The sequence below is a fragment of the Ursus arctos genome, unplaced genomic scaffold, assembly GCF_023065955.2.
Source record: "Ursus arctos isolate Adak ecotype North America unplaced genomic scaffold, UrsArc2.0 scaffold_1, whole genome shotgun sequence".
Lineage (NCBI taxonomy): Eukaryota > Metazoa > Chordata > Mammalia > Carnivora > Ursidae > Ursus > Ursus arctos.
In genome coordinates, this window is record NW_026622763.1 from 31,843,328 (window position 1) to 31,862,535 (window position 19,208).

At 45.1% G+C, this 19,208-nt stretch overlaps 1 protein-coding gene and 1 pseudogene across 2 annotated transcripts in view; one reads left to right on the plus strand and one right to left on the minus strand.

Moving 5' to 3' along the window:
- KIF5C (kinesin family member 5C) overlaps nt 1-19,208 on the plus strand; it is a 149,719-nt gene that overhangs the window by 31,276 nt on the left and 99,235 nt on the right. For both annotated transcript variants that reach the window (XM_026492823.4, XM_044381604.3), the window contains exon 2: nt 17,925-18,015. In XM_026492823.4, the coding sequence (XP_026348608.1) occupies nt 17,925-18,015 (91 nt within the window). The remainder of the gene's footprint in view (nt 1-17,924; nt 18,016-19,208) is intronic.
- LOC113250902 (60S ribosomal protein L36-like) lies at nt 12,062-12,408 on the minus strand (annotated as a pseudogene).

Here is a 19,208-nt window from a genome sequence, read left to right on the forward strand (position 1 = left end):
TCTCTGGGTTGTGGGACTGAGCCCACGTAGGGCTCTGCGTTCAGCGGGGAGTCTCCTTGGGATTCTTTCTCTCCCTCTCCCTCTGCTACTCCCCTGGCTCTCTCTCTCTCTCTCTCAAATAAATAAGTAAATCTTAAAAAAAAAAAAAATTGGGGCCCTTGTTTTATCCCACACTTATTCACTGGGTAACCTCGCACTAGTCATTTAATGACCTTTAGTGAAATGGGTATCCTAACATTATCTACTCCATGGGGTTGTCTGAAATTTCTGTGGGGTAATTTCTGCAGTGCACTCCCCACTACACCTGGTTTCAGCCGCTGACAGTGTTCTCTTTTGTGACCATTCCCCACATTACACTTAGAATTGGTCGTACTGTCTAGTGAGGCACTCATGACTAGCACTGCTAACATTCTGAAGGCTGCTTTAAATAGAAAAGAGTTACTTTTCCTGAGACTTTGCATTTTTTAGGTTGACACATTTTTTTTATTAGTTCTCTTACAGAATAATAAAATGGAATGAATCTGTGAAGTTATCTACATAATGAGGCCAGTGTGGCATGAAAGCAATGACGTCCCTGAAAATATCAGCCAGATTTCTAGTGTCAGTTTAACCCTAGCCTTTATAGAGCTTTAAAAGACCAAGGAGTGAAAGGTCACCTTTCTTTGCTGCTTCTTTGCCTCCCCAGTCAGACTCTGGACTCTTTGGTGCTTAGGGAGTGTGTCCTCATTCTTGGCTTTCTGGGATCTAGCAGATTGCCTGACACAAGGGACCACCAATAATTATATGGTAAAGAAATGAAAGTGTTTTTGCCTAGAAAATTTTGAAAAAAGTGAGAGGAACTATAGTTAATGAGCAGAACCCTGAGTAGTTTCAGGAGTGGGTGTTATCAACTCCTGGTCACCCCAGCCATCGCGAAGTTCATCGTCTGTGCAGTGAAGTCTCTTGATTTCATACATGGTGTGGTTGAAGGACATGGACATTGAGGTCGGACAGATCTGGGCTCCATTGTGGATCTGTCACCTACCAATTGAGTGATGTTAGGGAAGCTGTTATCCCTGTGATGTGGGGGTTTTGGCACCATTTCCACAGGATTGTTATGGGGATGAAAAATATGGGCATGAGCTACTCGGTACCTTGGGCTCTCTCTTTGCCTTGATTTCTGGACTACTCTGCTGACTCCACAGTTGGCCTACCTTACCTTGGAGGTCAGAGGAGAGGCAATCTCTGAAGAGTGTGTTGAGAATAAAGATAAATAGGTGTTTCTGGCTTGGTCAGCCTTGGGTTGACTTCAGTAAGCAGTACTGAAGTAGTGTGTGACTCTGGCGTGGAGATCAGCGTATGAGACCCACGGACGTTTGCGGGGTTTCATCGTGTGCTTCTTTGTCATCTCTATCTGTGGCGTGGGCCCACCTCCCAACTCTACCTCAGATCCACCCTCTCTTTCCATCTGCATTGCCTGTTCCTTAGTCCAGACTGACGCTTGTCTTTCTGGGCTTCTAGATGACCTCCTAGGTGGCCTCCCTGTTTGTGTTCCCATTCCCTCTCCAAACACCAAGTCCTCACGGAGCAGCCAGGGTACTACTCTAGAAATAGAAGCCGGATTGGCCATTCCTTTGCTTTAAAGTGTATTATAGGATGTACGACAGGGCTTCCTAGCATGAGGCCTCCGCCTGGCTCTTCCTCTGTCACTCATACGCCTTGCTCCTTGCTGTCTCCAGATACACCAGCCCACTTTCCAACACACCGAGTGCTTCCTAGCTCAAGACGGCCCTTTTTGGGTTGCCTCTGCCTGGAGCACTCTGCCCCTCACTCTTCCAGTGGCTGGGAGAACTCCAAGCATGTGCTCTGCTCTTGTGGGCCCAGAACCCTCCTCCCTGACCCCCTTCATTTCCATCACATCACAACACTAGCAGGAAGTGATCTTTATTATGATCTGGTTGCTTACCACCTGTCTCCTCCCACTCCATTAACATGACAGCTCCACAGAAATGGGACCCCGTGTCTCAGCACTGCTGTGTCCCCAGCATCTGGAGCAAAGCCTGGCACATGAGGGGCTCTGTTGATATGCACTGAATAAAGCAGTGAGAAGAGAAGCTCTACATCTGTGAGAATATAGAGTACACTTATCGCGATGAGCACTGAGCCTTGCACAGAATTGTCGAGTCACTATATTGCACACCTGAAACTAATGTAACACTGTGCATTAACTAACTGGCATTCAAACAGAAACCTTAAGGTTATATGAAATATGCGCAGCTGTGGGGAGGAGAGTGCTGAGAGCTTGCTGGTACTGAGTAGAATCTGAGAGGGAGCTCTCAGTGCTCGCACGTGTAAGAAAGACGGTGATGTTTCTGGGCTCGCAAGGAACAGGAGTCACCTCGGATGCAGAAACCTTGTTGGACTGCGAGGGCATCTGGGCGAATTGGACCTCTGTGGTCAGGAGTGTGGGATGGCAGGAAATCATGAGCTTTGAGCTCATATCCCCCTGCCTCTCCGGCTTGTTATATGACTGTTCCTTGCTCTCCTGTTTTCTTACTTGCCTGTATATAAACCAGGGACAATAACACAAGCCTTCCAGCATTGCTGTGCAGATTAGAGGTCGTCTGTGCCTGGCACATGCACCTACCTTCTCAATAAATGGGAACTTTCATTTGCAGTGGGAGGTTTCAAAATACTATTAATTCAAGTCATGGCATCAGGAATCCAATTTATTTACTTGTTTGTTTGTTAAAGATTTTATTTATTTATTTTACAGAAAGGGAGCATAGGCCCAAGCAGGGGGAGTGGCAGACAGAGGGAGAGGGAGAAGCAGGCTCCCTGCCAAGCAAGGAGCCCGATACGGGACTTGATCCCAGGATCCTGGGATCATGACCTGAGCTGAAGGCAGATGCTTAACTGACTGACCCACCCAGGCAACCCCAGGAATCCAATTTAATTAAACAACTGTTAAGCATTTTTATTTTTTATGCACTTTTAATAATTGTCGTAAATGCTGTAGGGAATACAAATATGGGTAAATTAGAAAACATGTCCTAAATAAATAAATAACTGAATAACTAAAAATAAATAACTAACTAAAATTTAATAACTAAAAGGATAAGTTATAGTGTTAATAACAAACCCATGTACAGTACTTTGCAATTTGTAAAGTGATTGTTGTATGCCTTTTATTTTAAAAGAATAGCATTTATAGACCTTGTTTTATTTTTTAAGGTAACCTCTATGCCCAGCATAGGGCTCGAACTCACAACCCCGAGATCAAGAGCTGCATGCTCTACTGACTGAGGCAGACATGTACTCCTTCTATGCCTTTTATTAGTTGGTTCTCACTCCACCACATGAAGCAAGTGTAATGTGGACTTCATGACCCTTTGCAAGGCAGGGACCTCTCTGAACCTGACCTTGTCACTAGTAAAATGCAAAGAGTAGTAGTTACATTAGAGAGTAGTTGTGAGAAATCTATGTGGTGACCCAGGAAAAGCATAGAGTCTGGCAGGAGAGTCATTTGAATATATTATACCTCTCGTGCCTCAGTCTCTGACCCTGGATCCTACTTTCTTTCCATAGCATGCTGCCTCCAGATGACTATAATATCGAGTAGTTTGTGTCAGAGTCCTCCTAGAAGAGTATCAAAGAGCCACAGAAGTTCAGAGAAGGAGAGAAAGAGAGAGAAAACTGACATCTATTTGAGAGGCTCAAGAAAAACCTTTATCTTGGGAGAGATAACATTCAGCATGAGTCTTAAAGACCAGGTAGCGTTTGACAGATAACAAGGTGAAGGTATCAATATGCCATTCCAGTTCGAGGGAACAGTTAGAGCAGGGAGGTGAATGCATCAAGTCCCTCCAGGCACGTTGCTGGAGTGTTGGGTAGGGAAGGATTCGTCTGGGGGGTGTTGGTAGGTCCCGCACTGTGGAAGGCCCCTATCTGAGGGTGTATGTACAGTAGGGCATCTTAGCAAGTGATTGAGTGCCATCCTTAGGAATTGGGTCAAAGCCAGATGGATTTGGCAAAGGATGTAGAATAGAGGTAGGAGAGATAAGCAGACCCCTACAAGGCTCTTGCAGAAGTCTAGGCAAAAAGTAATAAGGGTAGTTGAGATGCCAGGCAAGAGATAGACCAAATAAATGAACCACGACTCTGGCAGCGACTGGGTGATGGTGGTCAGGGAGAGCTGTGGGCAAGGTTGCTTGAGGTTTTCAGCCTGGATGACTGGTAGACAGTGGTAGACAGAGGTGGTTGGCTTGGGAGAGGAGGAAGAGGAAGAAGGCAGCGAGCTCCCTCTTCAACATACATTGTTTAGGGTATGTGGGGATCTCCAGTTGGAGGTTTTAATCAGACAGTTGGTAACAGGGTTTTGGGGCTCAGAGTTAGAGATGGGCATTGCATCTTCTGCACACAGCTTATGGCTGAAACTACAGGAGTGTTTGAGCTCTCCCATGGGGGTGAGCACAGAAGAGGAGGCTGCAAAGGAGAAAAGAGGCTCACCAAGAGAGCTGGTCGTTCTTTATTTGACGTTGGCAGCCAAGGGGAACTAGTGTCAAGAGGAGAAGGAGGAGGAGTCAATAGGAAGGAGGGTGAGCAGAGTGTGCAGCGCGAAGAGACGGCAGATCAGAGTTTCAGCAGGTGGGGCTTGTGTGTAGCTCCAGCTGGTTTTTACGTTTTAAGAACATTGTGGGCTGTCAAATGTCTTAGATTTGATGATTAAGAGGTTGCGGGGCCCTTTAAGAAAGCAAAATGAGGGCAAAATGAATGAGGGCAAAAATCGGATGGCAGAATGTGGGGTGGAGGGGTGAGGAAGTAGGGACAAGACCGACTTCCGGGTAGTTTGACAAGGTGGAGAGAGGCAAGAGTCTGAGCGAGGACACAGGACAAAATTCATAGATGAAGAAAACACAGGCTCCTTCCTTTTCCTAAAACATGCTTATAAAGAGGGAGGTACTGAAAGGAAACAGGGTGAGAATTGATGAACACAGGGTTCCCTTCTCAAGGGAGAAGGTACCAGTAAGCAGCCCTTCAGCTAACCGAGTGTGGGTGCCTATGAAACGGTTATTACCCTGCATAGTTGAGCAATAGCTGTTTGGAGTAATCGGTTTAAACAATTCTTTTGCTGGTCCATCCTAGCCTGGCTGTGAAGGAGGTGGCATTTGGCTTTGCTGTCATCTCCCCGCCACCCTGATTTTCTCTGCTTGGCCCGGGGAACTCCTCTCCCCCTCCCCAACACACATACCAGACACACACACACACACTTCACTGTCTACTCAGAAATGAACAATTGGTTTATCTGGGTTCTCTTAGTTAACGAATCTGATAAGCTAAGTGGGGCTCCTGGCCCCCTACAAGAGCTATTTCTGATGACAGCCTTCTGGACCCGATTCTCGTTTGTTGTCTAAGCCATTCGGGGTTCACAGGGTGGAACGTCAAGTCAGGAAGGAGGGGCAGGCCAGGCAGAGTGTGGGGAGATTTTGCTCTTCCACTCTTCCCTTGTTTGGCCCATCCAGCCCTTCTAGTACTTTAAGCACTAAAAAATATGGTGCCCGGTCCTCCGAGTAAAATTTAAAATCTTTTAAAAGTTACAGAGCTTCTATGTCAGCTACACTTAAAAAAGCTTCTTCTAGATTTTCCGATTACACAATTGTGGCCGAATTCAACAACAACAAATCTTAAAAAAGACTTGTTTTTTGGTGCCCCACGTACTTCATCTGTCAGTCGAGTGGTCTGCTTCTGCCTCTATTGACCGAAATTTGGTTCTCCTGGATGAGGACAGAGGCTCATTGGACGGGGATGCATGCGTCTGTGTATCCCGAGTTCCAGCCCATCCATCCTAGAGGTAGCTGGCTGGTAAAGGCCCGTAGGGTCTGTATGAGCAGCCCTTCTATGGTGCTGGCACCCTCTCATCCACTGGGGGTGGCACTTCAGACACTGATCGTGACATAGCTACGCTGAACTTGATGACTGTTGCTGATTGGCACTAATGTAATTATTCTACTCTATGGAACATTTTTTGTCCTGTGTTTTATGGGAGTTATTTTATTAATAATATGTAAAAGCACGTCCTTGCACTCTGGGTTATACTGCATCATGTTTTAAACCCAAATGCACAGAATTCTTAGAAAATCTATGGTTGAGAGTTAAAATATGTTCTTGGAGGATCAATGACAAGATGCAATATGGTGTTATGGGTAGAAGGCTTGGCTGGGAACCAGAAATTCTGGATCCTACTCTCAGCTCAAATTGTTGCCTTCTACATGCTCATGAGACCTGATTCTCCATTCCCGGAAACGGAAGCTAATATTCCCACCCAGCCTGTCAAATCATGAGTACACATGGAGACATGGGGTCTGAACATACCACAAGAGCAAAACTGCTGTCCAATACATGGGAAAATTAGAATTCTAGAAGCTGTTTCTGAAGAGTGAAAAAAATTAATAGAAGATTAGTTCTATTTGTAGTAAATATTTGCAGTGCACGTTTATCAGAAGCCTCTGTACGCACCATACCTAGCCAAGTGAAAGTCTGGGCAAAAGTTTTATATTTCACGTTTTAAACAAAGGGAAGAAACTTTGCCTGTGCCACCATGTGGCTTCCACGATGGAGATGCCACTGTGCGTCTCAGCCTAACTGGGAGAGGTTGGCAACACGGCAATTTGGATCGCACAGGGCCGTGCCAGGAACCTGCCCCCAGGGACAATGCGGCCCCGAAAGAGGGCTCAGAGTTTTTTTTGCTATCTTTCACTTGGCAAAATAAATCCTACGTTCTACCTTCAGTGGAACAGCTTTACACCCTCTTTCTAGTGAGGAAAGTTTGCATTTTTTCAGACTTGACTTGGCAGAAAACCAGATCTGCTGAAAAAACTATAATAGCAATTTTTACTCATTTCTCCTAAGTATATAAAACATTGAGCTCATGCCAGTTTAAAGTTTACCTTCTCTTGTGCGATATGTGGTCAAGACTGAAGCCGTTCTTATGGGGAAAAAATCTCAGAACATTATTCTTGCACGGTAGAGCTGGAAAAATCCAGTCTTTCACTTTATAAAGTGGGGGAGGCCCAGAAAAATAGGCAAATTGTTTAAGGTCACAAAGTATATGAGGGGCGAGGTGCTGGACTAGAACCAGATCCCGACTCAATCTACTAATCCCTGCATCTTAACAAATTAGGATACAGAACAGTTAAATGGAGAACACGGGGGGGAAGGTCATCGTATTTTGATATGAAATGAAAATCACGTATAAATAAGAACCTTATTTCTGCAACATGGATTCCTTTAATTTCTTGAACAGAAGTAACACTTTTGTCTTCGTTTTTCCTGTTAGCCAGGCAATAATTCTGAGTTTCTTCATTATTACTTGGACAGTTCTCTTTCCCAGAATGTTTTGTTCATGGCTGTCTGTGGTCCTGACAGTGCTTGTGTGTCCACGCAGTGGGACGTTTGGCAGAAAAGAAAGAATTTGAGCCTGGTTTCCTGCAGGAAGAAGGCTTACAAGATTCATTCTCGTGTGTTGCCTTTGTTCATTCTTGAGACGTGGTTGGCATCACCTTGGCAACTCAGTAGAAGCCAATCGGTGCTCCGTCGGTTTCATTACCGCCTCTCCTGGGAGCAGCCTTGGCTTTGGCCGGAACTGGCACCAGCTGCCTTCCTTGGGGCACAGAGCCAGTGTGGGGAGGGGGATGGGAATGTCTGCGGCTGGCGCTGGCTTAGTGTTCCTATCCCCAGCCATACAGTCATCCCGGCATAGATGCGGGCGGGCAGCAGAGCAGGGCGGGTGGGGGGGGGAGCATGGAACTCTTCATTGTGAAGCTACCTTTGTACATGGGCAGATTCGTGGACCCGGGACAAGATGTAACAGTGTTGGGAAAACATGGATGGTCACTGCCAGGTATGGGTGGTGCACAGTGGAGCTCTTTTCTGCTTTGGGAATTTGCAGCCCAGCCTCAGATAAAAGGGAAGGTCGGTGGTGGAGTAAAGAGGAGTAAAGGGATACAGAAAGAGACCGTGTGACTCCATGACTGCTAAAATCTTGGAGGTGGGGGAGGAGAATGGCCAGCAACAAGTAAAGTACCCGACACACTGGAGAAATACAGTGAGTAATGGTTCCCTCTCCCCTCCCACCCCCAGCTCTGTTTCATGGTGTCTCAGCACCCTAATCTCCTTGGTGCTCGTCTGGCAGGCATTCGCCAACAGCAGCAGACTTTTACTGAGCACCTACCCAGTACCGTTATGCACAAGACACTCTGCTAGGCCAGGGCGTTCATGAGCCTGTAGTGCTCCTTTGTGTCTGTCGGAAACTGGTAATCCTCCGGGGAGATGTGGCCGCATGCGCCCAAGACTTGGCAAGAGACCAGCTCCCTTTTATGGAGAAAAAGGCACTCTTTTTATCTGCAGCAGTGTCCTAGGCCCCCACAGCTGTGGACTTTTAACAAGGGTTTCAATTTCCATTCGCCACCTTGTCTGGGTATCAACCAAATGTGATGGCTTCATATTTGACAGTGATTCAATACATCCAGACTCTCTTAGGAACTCCTGAATGAAAGAGCAAAATGTCTAGAATTTTGTCTTACTTTGGGCTTCCCCAGAAGCAGGCACTGAGACAAGGATTCAAGTGCAAGTTTCTCAGGGAGGTGAAGAAACACTGAAGAAGAGTGGAGAAATGAGGCAGGGAGGTACAGGAAACCAATACAGTATGTGTCCTCATGCAAGTTACCAACGTGGGCAGTGGGGTTTCAGCCCAACAGGGAGCTCTGGAGCCAGTTTGAAATTCATGCCTCACAGTCTCCCCTCCATTTCCACCTCGGGGCAAGGGAGCTGGAGTATTTACCCCCCCTTGGATCAGTCATTGGATGAGGCTGCTGGGTTGGTCCTGGGCTGTCTGTCCTTCTGGCCTGGATCAGGTGACAGAGAGGGCAGCCAGTGAAGCCCTCAGGCAAGGAGATGCGTGCAGGTGCTGGAGGTCAGGCCAGCCTGCCTGGAAATGGTGAAGATGGAGAGGGTGTGTCTGCTCCATGTGTGCAGTTAGTGTTATCACAGCAGTTTCTGGAAGGCTCCAAAGCTATAAGAGCAGAGCTGGCGAGTCTATGAGTACCTGCCCAAGACATAGCTCCTCACCTTTCCTAAATAGTATTTATGGCTGAACATTAACATTTTCTTTATTTTTAGAGTACAGAGGATAACCTTGGAACAGAGTTAATTTTGCTAGGACCATCAGAAATTAAAGACCTCATGGAGCAGAGCTTATGAGTTGCAGACCTAGGGGCCTAGAGATGCCTGAGGTGTGATTTCCATTAGGGTGTTGTGGGGGCATCAGGATGCCAAGTGTCTGAGCTGGTACATTGCCTTTCCTTTAAAGGGTCACTGCTCACCGAGTTGGGTGTAGTATAAGGGCCTGGTATAAATTGGTCTAAACTTTTTATTATAAAACACTGACCATGACTTAAGCATCTTCTAGAATGTCAGGCATTACAATAGATACATTTTTTGCCTGAACATATCTAATTTTCACAATCCTGAATTATGGATCTTATTGTCTCCATTTTACAGATGAGGAAACTGAGCCTCAGAGAGATGGGAGCTATACCCATGTTTATGTGAATTCATTTATACCGCATATTGGTATGCTGCCTTCCTGGACAATACTCAGTATTAACTACGGGAGTGAGGAGCACAGAAACCCTACCATGAATCCCTTTAAACATCCTTTCCTTCTCGTCCACTGTTCTCTTTCTTAAAGCACCTGGGTCATTGTATAATTTATGGTTTCCATGAGATGATTCCCTCACTCTGGACCACTTTCTAAATATTACGACAACAGTACAACAGTGTCTTATAATGCCTAGAAATATCTCTGTATCCATAATATATGTTGAAATGAATTTTATGATGCGTTAAGTGTCAATTATAAAAACTCCTGAGGGCTGCCTGGGTGGCTTAGTTGGTTAAGCATCTAACTCTTGATTTCGGCTCAGGTCATGATCTCAGGGTTGTGAGATCGAGCCCCGCGTCAGGCTCAGCACTGGGCGTGGAGCCTGCTTCAGATTCTCTCTCTCTCCCTCTTCCTTCCTTCCCTCCCACTCTCTCTCCCTCAAAACAAACAAAACCAAGTTCTCCTGAAAATCAGTATCACAAAGAAATGCCACTTCATACTCACTAGGATGGTTATAATAAAGAAGACAGACAGTAATAAGGACATGGAGAAATTGGAACCCTCATACATTGCTGGTGGGAATGTAAAATGGTGCAGCTGCTTTGGAAAACATTCTTCAAAAAGTTAACTCCTATAGAGTTACTATATGACCCAGAAATTCCACTCCTGGGTATATGAAATGAAAGGGGAAATGAAAACATGTGCACATAAAAATTTGTATATGAATGTTCATAGCAGCGCCCATAATTGCCAAAAAGTGGAAACAACCCAAATGTCCATCCTGCTGATGAATGGATACATAAAAAGTGGTTAATCTATGCAATGGAATATTATTCAGTCATGAAAGTGAAAGCTACAATAGGGATGGACCTTAAAAACATACTAAGTGAAAGAAAATGTTAGTCACAAAAGCTACATATTATATGCTTCTATTTATATGAAATGCCTAAAATAGGCAAAGCTGTAAAGACAAAGTAGATTGGGAGGATGGGGAGTGACTGCTAAGGGGTACTGAGTTTCTTTTCGGGGTGATGAAAATGTTCTGAAATTAGATAGTGGTGATGGTTGTCCAATCTGGTAAAGATTCCAGCAACAGCCGAATGTACCCTTTTATTAAAGGGGTGAATTTTATGGCAGGTGAATAATATTTCAATAAGTAACACAAAACAAAACTTGTTTAGGCACGATATTTGTGTTGATAAAAAATGAGTATCAACATTAACCCAAGGACTTCCTGCTTCTTAGGTGATGTTTTGGAAACATTCTTTCAGGTTGTTACCAAAGCCCTTCAGAGTCTGTGAGTTTATTTAATTTCTCCTTGTGCAAACTAATACAATGTTTTAGTGATGTCTTAACCTTGGGCACCTATGGAGTCCTTCAAGTCAGGACAAATCCACACAACTTTTAGGAAGGAAGCACATCTGTCTTTCTCTTTCCCTCTGAGATGAGAGAAAAGAGATTTAGACAATGAACACAGCTCCCAAAATGAAACATAGCTGTGCTGTTGACATAGGCAGGTCTCTTGGGCCTTGGTCTGTCTTGTTCTGGAGGGCGGTGCCAGGTCTAATACTTGAGGGAGGCCGATTTAAATCAATATAAGGATACAACGTTCTAACAATTGGAGCCAGTGGAGGTTCGAGCAGTTCGTCATCGCCGGTGAGGGCTTGTGGAGACGAGGGCTCGTGGCGATGGGAGTTGCACATTGAGAGAAGGCTGGAAGGGCTGACTGTAGGGTCAGTACTAACTCCGAGAGGCCAAGATCCTCATTCCCTTGTTCTACTGCCCCAGTTCTCATTGCAATGACTCCTCGTTCAGCGAACTGATCAACTGTGTATTTGAAAATAATTTAGAACTGATTAGGAGGAAAGCAGGAAAAACAAAGCTCCAGAAGCTCGTGCTTGTTGTTTCCTTGATGTTCAGAGAGAACAACTGATTCTAAAGCCAGAACTTTTAGAACACTAGATAGGGAGCCAGGAGGTCTGAATTCGGGACACAGGTCTGCTACCTACCTAATTGGCTGGGTGACTTTCTGCAAGCCATCTACCCTCTCCTGACCTTAAGTTTGTGGGTCGGGCTGACCTTGAAGGACTTTTAGGCTCTGAAACATTCTAGAATTATTCTTAATAACTTCCAGCTTTTCATAGCCAAGTCTTACACTTGCTCACACATGCCTTTTCCTAGGCTCTGATTGGCCTTTGCCTGTTGGTTTTTTCTTTCCTGGCATACATGAACTATTTGATTACGATTGAAAACTGTGTCCAGTACTGCTTGGCTGCTTGGCTGCTTGGCTGTCCAGTGTGCACCACCGTGTCCCTCACCACTGTGCCCCAGGAAGATGTTGGCGGGTCTCTACTCCTTCCCAAGACCAGCACAAAAGCCCCAAGTTCCACAAAAGGCTTATGTCATACAGAGGGGAGGGATTCAGTCCTTCGTGGCCGCTGCTTTCCTCACAGCAGCAGGACGTTGTCCCGCTCCTCTCTCTTCCTCTTGGCATAGATGTGTGTCCCCACCCTCTTCTTGATGAACTTGAGGGTGCACTTGTCCTTGGAGACCTTGAGCAGCGCCATGGCACACCGCTTGTATTGGGTAAAGCCACACACCTCTCAGATTACGTCTCGCGTGAATTTTGTGTGCTTGGTGAGGCGCCCGTGGCAGTGGCTCGGCCTTGGCACATTCACAGTCTCGGTCACCTTGTGGCCCTTGCTCAGACCCATGGCCATAGCGTAGTACAGAGCGATGGCTGCTGCTCCTCCTGGCTCCTGTGGCATCAGGCTTTTGCCTGTTTTTAATTTCTTCTGTTGCCAGTAAGGCTTGCCACGTGCATGCCCACCGTTTTTCTCGCCAGTCTAACCCTTCTTCCCTGGTCTTATGCGCTTCTTTCCTCAGTGGTTCCATGTCAGTCCCACCTTCATGGTCAACACTTTCTTGACTTCTCTAGGCTACAGTACGGGTCTCTGACTTTTGTTACCTTGTGAATTACCTCGCTTCAGTCTATCATATGAGTCCTAAGCATCTGCTGTTTGTGTGTCTCCTACTTTTCCAGTACATCATAAGCTGCTTAGGAAAACAGCATGGTGTGAAGGAAGAACACTTGAAATCAGAGACTTAAAGTTATTTCCCCAAAGGGCCTCAGTTTTCCAGTCTGTGGCATGGGAATAGTAACATCTACCTCATGGAGCTACTGTGAAAATGAAATGAGATGAAACAGAAGAAAAGGGTTTGGGTCGTGTTTGGTGATGGTGCGGGTAGACAGCCCTGAGAAGGTGGCCAGCAGAGGCTGAAAGAATTTGTCATCTCTTGTACTTTCAGGAAGGAAGTCACGTGAACACCTGGCACAGAGACTTGAAGATTGTTCTCAGAAATCCGTTCCTTTTCCTAATACTCCTCAGTGTCTAAAGATAATTCCACAGAGCGAGTTTAAATTTTGCTGTGGAAATTTAAGGGTTTTTTTTTCCCTGTCTCTTTCTTTTCTTTTCTTTTCTTTTCTTTCTTAAGATTTTATTTATTTATTTGACAGAGAGACAGCCAGTGAGAGAGGGAACACAGGCAGAGGGAATGGGAGAGGAAGAAGCAGGCTCCCAGCGGAGGAGCCTGATGTGGGGCTCGATCCCAGGACTCTGGAATCATGACCTGAGCCAAAGGCAGACGCTTAATGACTGAGCCACCCAGGCTCCCCTCCCTGTTTCTTTCTTTCTTAGTTACGATAGAGAAAAATCATTCAAATCATTGGGCACCTTTGGTCCCAGCCCTTGGTTGGTCTTAGAGATTATTATTAGATTACTTCTCCATGACCTCTTCTTGGGCAATTAATTTCAGTTTCCTTAACATCCCTCCTGGTGCCCATCTTCTAAATGTTGAAGTGGGTCTTTTGCTTTCCTCCATCTCACAGAGTAATATTCCTTCCAGGCTGGGGAACGGTTGTTGGGTAATGGGTCAAATGAATTAAGAGGCAGGCCATATGGTTCACGGACACTTTGCTCTCAACAACTTGATAGGAAGTGGTTTGATTTTTTTTTTAAATTTTAACTATAAAAATGTAAGAGCCCTCTGCTGTTATTTTTTGCATGTGATCCTGGTAAGTTATTTAGTTAGACTGCTGCTATGCCATTAGCTGCTCTCTGTAGAGGCTTTTGTGGCAAAGCTGTTTCCAGTTGTAGTGTGTACGGAGTGTGCGTGTCCCATCCAGATTCCTTTCATAAACTGCAGCAGGTTTGCCTACATGCAGTGAGCTCTTGGGATTTATACGGCTTCTGTCTTAGCTGCTTAAATGCTTTAATTGTGGTGGTCCTTTTGATTGGTTGAGAATAGGTCACACGCTAATTGCTATGGAACAAACTGAATAGGGTAATGTGATGGAGAGTGATGCCAGGATGGGGGTGGCGCTGCTTTAGATGGAAGCATGGAAGCCCTTGAAAGAGGAGAAATTGGAGTTGACATCTGCAGGGTGATAAAGAGACAGCCAAATGAAGATGTCTGGTGAGCCAAATGAAGATCTGCAGTGAGAGAATTTGAGGTTCTGGGAAGGAAGTGAAGAGCAAAGGCCCCAAGCCATGGAGTGCACGGAGGAGTGAAGAAGTGCAGAGGGTTACTGTAGTGAGACGGAGGAGAATGCAGGGGGGTGGGGGTGAAGAGGGTCTGGTCTAACAGAAGCCACTGGAGGTTTTTAAGGGAGGATTTAATGTCATCTGATTTATAGTTCTAGAAAGCTCACTCTGCCTGCTAACTGGAATTTGGATTGTTAGGAGCAAGAATGGTGTCAAGAAGACCAGTGAGGAGACTGTAGCTGTTGTCCAGATGAGAAACCATGGTGGCTTGAGCTAAGGTTGTGTGGTATGGATGATGAGACATGATCAATTTGGGATATATTTGGAATATGGAATCTATGGGACATATGTGATGACTTTGGTCTCTTACTCAGATATGGAGCACTTGATGATTCATTTTTGGTCAGCTAAGTTTTAGATGACTAATGGAATCCAAGTGGAAATGTCCAGCGGGTGATTGAGTATCTGAATCTGGAGCTTGGATGAGATTTGAAGTCTGAAGTGTTCATTTAAATTATGTGAAGATCAAGAATGTAGACGGAGAGGAGGCTGAGGTGTCTGAGTCTGGGATACACCATCGTTTAGAAGAGACACCAGCAAAGACTCGGACAGAGAGTAGCCAGAGAGATGGGAGAACCGGGTGCTGAATACGTGCCTGGAAAGGAAAGTGTCTGCGGGAGTAATTGGTGCTCTCGTCCTTCAGTTTCAAGTGTTAGCACTTCGCACCCCTATTAAAACGTTAATTGAAAGATGTATTCTGTAGCTGCACATTTAGTGACAGCCAGAGCACGCTGGGCCCAGTGCTAGTCTGCGGAAACCCTCAGCCACAGCGGGATCACAAACAGGGAGACTGTCATCTCCTGGGGGCCAGGGGAGGGGGTTTGCTGAAGTCTCTCAGGGTTTGTGAGCTCTTCATACCATTACCAAAGCAGCAAAGACTGACGTTGTTGTTGTTGTTGTTAAATGGCAGTTGTATATGTAGCTCGCACGGCAAGGCCACAAATCAATTCTTGGAGAATAATCCATAACCAAATTTTGATTCTCAATTTGAATTTTAAGAGTCGAAGGTTCACTTAGAATAAAAGCCTATATAGCCAACTTAGTGTATGAAAAGACAAAAACCCTTACGTTTTTAACTTCCTTATATGCCAGTCCTGATGAGAAGTCTCAAAACAAGTCATTTTCTACATTTTATCTTTTCTCAAAGGCAGTTTCTGTTCGGGAGTTAACTACAGCTTATGGAAAATTGTTGTATTATGTCTGTCACTTGATAAATGATATTATTTAAATGAGTAGTAGAGATTTCTTGCTTTCTGCCTCTCTTCAAGGGAACATACATTGTACTCCAACAAGCATTTTAAGTCGAAGGGCAAAGTTGGGAATCCTCTGTTTTTTCTGTACAATTTACCACAAATTAATAGGTCATTTTTCCTGCTGTAGTAAGTGCATTTTCTCCAAAACTCAAAGCAGGATTGTTCTGGAAATAAGATGGTTTATTTTGGTGATTCTCATCAAGTTTGGAGAAATAATGGATTTGTTTGAAATTAAGCAAAGCTATAGTTTCTTTTAAGAAAGTTCAGTGGATGACAAATACTTATGCAAACTCCGTAAATGTTTATTCTGACCTTTTACCTTACTGACATTTAGTTAATTTTATGAACAGATAAAGCTAATAAGAATGTAGTAGGCTGATAGTTGGCAACAGATATTGGTGAGGAATATTCTCTTGGTTTTTCAACCAAATACTTGGTTCACTACTGGAATGAAACTTGCTGGGAACAAAACATCAGAAAATAACCCCTTTCCATAATTGTAACAAAATGACTGATTCTGCTGCTTTGTATAGAAATAAAATTTCGGAGTACCTTGGGTAGCTCAGTTAAGCATCCAATTCTTGATTTTGGCTCAAGTCTTGATCTCAGGGTTGTGAGTTCAAGCCCTGTGATGGGCTCCATGCTAGACGTGGAGCCTACTTAAAAAAATTTTTTATGGTACTTCAAAATTCTCCATTTCTTCTAAGACCAAACTGGAAGTAGCTCATTTACCTGGTTGGCTCAATCCCATTTTCAAAGACTAAAAGCTCAAGCATAACACCTGAAGCAAAGGACTTTAGCTATATGCAGCACTACCCACAGTCATGAATGAGTAAAACGCCAAGCCAGTGTGACAGCTGTGTACTTTTTTTTTTTTTTAAAGATTTTATTTATTTATTTGACAGAGAGAGACAGCCAGCGAGAGAGGGAACACAAGCAGGGGGAGTGGGAGAGGAAGAAGCAGGCTCCCAGCAGAGGAGCCCGATGTGGGACTCGATCCCAGAATGCTGGGATCACGCCCTGAGCCGAAGGCAGACGCTCAACGACTGTGCCACCCAGGCGCCCCCAGCTGTGTACTTTTGTGTGAAGGTTATGGGATGTAACAAGCCTTGTCCTTGGGTCCCTCATGAGGAGTTATCTTTTTGAAGCATTGGCAGGACTGTCCTGGGGTAAACGTTCCTGGTGTCTAAGCCACGTGTAGGACCTGGTGCAGGGTGGGGGTGAAGGAGACTCCGGGCTCTCCTCTTTCCTTCCCTTCTCCTGCCGTCCCCTCTAACCACTTGGGGAAAACGAAGATGAAGGGCTGCCTGGGTGGATCAGGCTATGGGAAAGGGCAGCGGGAGGGCCACCCCTTGTCTGGGTGGTGTTGGTGGGGAGAAGGTACCGTTACGGGGCAAGGTGGAGGGTTCTCCCCGTGGTCCTCAGGACATATAAATGCCCTATAACTCCTTGGTGAACATCGAGTGATTGGGGGTCAGGGCTCATAGAGAGCAGGGCAGAGCTTCTCCCCTTCCCTTCTGACAGTTACTCCCTCAAATGGCACATGACCCACTGTCAGACCAAACCCCAAGATCCTGCACCTGGGGAAATCACTTGATTTATTATACAGAAGGGCCCTCTGTGGCTTGGAAGCCTCCACCCAGTTAGGCATCACTTATAGATGTGAAGAAAACACTAGAATTCTTTGGGATACAAAGCAATAATATCTTGCTCTTAAGAGCAGCTTCTTCAATTTGATCATGTCAGCTTCCCATCAAATAAAATCCAAGCACAGTATCTTGGCTATCAGTGCCCTGCATTAACTGGCTCCTGATTTCCTTCCTCACCTCCTGTTGTGCCGGCCCCCAGTTACTTGAACACTCCAGACCCCTTCCCGCGTGCTCCACCCTCCGCTCTGTCTGCTGCGTTCTTCCATGGCTCTTCACTTGCCTCAGTCTTTCTGATCCTTTACAGATCCTCTGAACTGGCATTTCCTCAGGGAGGCTGCTTTGCGCTCTCTGTCATCCCTCTGTCCCATTATTTTGTACCTGGGCATTTTGTATTTCCCCGCCACTCTTGATTGAATGCTTTATGGGCCAGACTGGTTTCTGATTTGGTTAGCCTCTAGTCTAGTTCCTGGTTCAGAAGAAGCTCTCAAAAAATAAATGAATGAATGAAGCCTCAGCCTACTTTTCATCAGAAAAAGTGTTTCAAGTAAAAACAAAACAAAACAACCTTTTTTTTTTTCCTTTCTCAGATTCTCAGCATGTAAAACACATATGCCCATCGTACGTGTGGGTTCACACTGTAATAATTCTCTAGTCTTGGTGTGGAGCTGCCTTCAAGGATAGGGTTTGTGATTTAGTGCCTGTAGTCTAACTGCTTTAGTGCTTTTTATTCCTAAACTTCTAATGTGTTTTCACCGCCCTTCCCTTTCGTCTTTTTTAGCAAGGGAAGCCATATGTCTTCGATAGAGTGCTGCCTCCCAGCACCACCCAGGAGCAGGTTTACAACGCGTGTGCAAAGCAAATTGTCAAAGGTAAGTGCTATTTCTTTATTTCCTCCTGGGCCTTTCAGAGTAATTGAAAACATTAAGTGATATTTGCAGCCTAGGAATCAATGTGCCTTGACTATAAGCAGAGGCCTGCTAATTGGAAACACTGAATTATAGCTGGTGCTCTGGCCCTGATATGTTATGATGTCAGGCAAGTTCTCGAACCTCTCTATACCTCCTTGCCAAGGAAATTTCTTTATTTCTTCGGCCACCTTTTTGGCAGAATTATTCTGCCACCTTGAAGCTTAAAAGCTATGGTCACACTATTTCTGTATGGTTTTAAAATACTGCTGTAGTGTATAAGGCCTCCGTTTTACTTTGAAGGAGACAGAAATATATATATTTCTGAATCTCCAGTTGTATATTTTTGGCTGATGTATTTTGTACATCCATCTCTTCAGGGAGAAGCCTTACACGTGGAAAATTCTTGGGCATCAAGGCATTTTCTACAGCGTCATAAAATCACATTACCTTCTGCTTATTGAGCTGTTCTTCCCACTCAGCATTCCTTAAATGTACTTTCATCCAACCCACTTTCAACCTTTCCACCCAGATACCAACACTTGTTCCTCCAAATAGATAGCCTGAAGCCTAAAATTGTCTTAGACATCAGTCCTTTTCTCTGGGACTGGCCTTGGCCCTGCAGGATTTGTGTCAAAATAACAGCAGGGAGATGAAGCAATTTACACACTGCTCTACCTTGCCCTTTCAAATCAGGGGCAGGCTGGAGCTTGCCTTGGGGGAGCCCGCCATCTGGACAGAGCCGAGGGGCATCTCCTGCTACTTTGTTTTTCATCTTCAAATCTTAACCTTCAACTCTGAACGCTATGGCAGCTGTGCTTTCAAATGTCCCGATGTTGCCACCTTTACAGGTAGCTCTAGGTTTAAGGAGCAAAAAAGCAAAAACAGAATTCAAAAAGCACCTTGTCATGCAAGATGTGCTTGTTTTTGGAAGCCGAGCTGACTGCCTAACTATTTGAAATTCATAAAAGCCAGCCCTGGGTGCATCTGTTACGTTAGTTCTGACCCTGGACACCTGCATGGGAGACTTAGTCAGTATGTAACGTTCCTCACTGAGGTGTATGGTTATTCACATTCCTGTTGCAGACATCAATTACGTTGGAAGGTCTTCACAGTTAGATTATTACAGAAAACAGAAGAGAAAAAACATGTCTGAA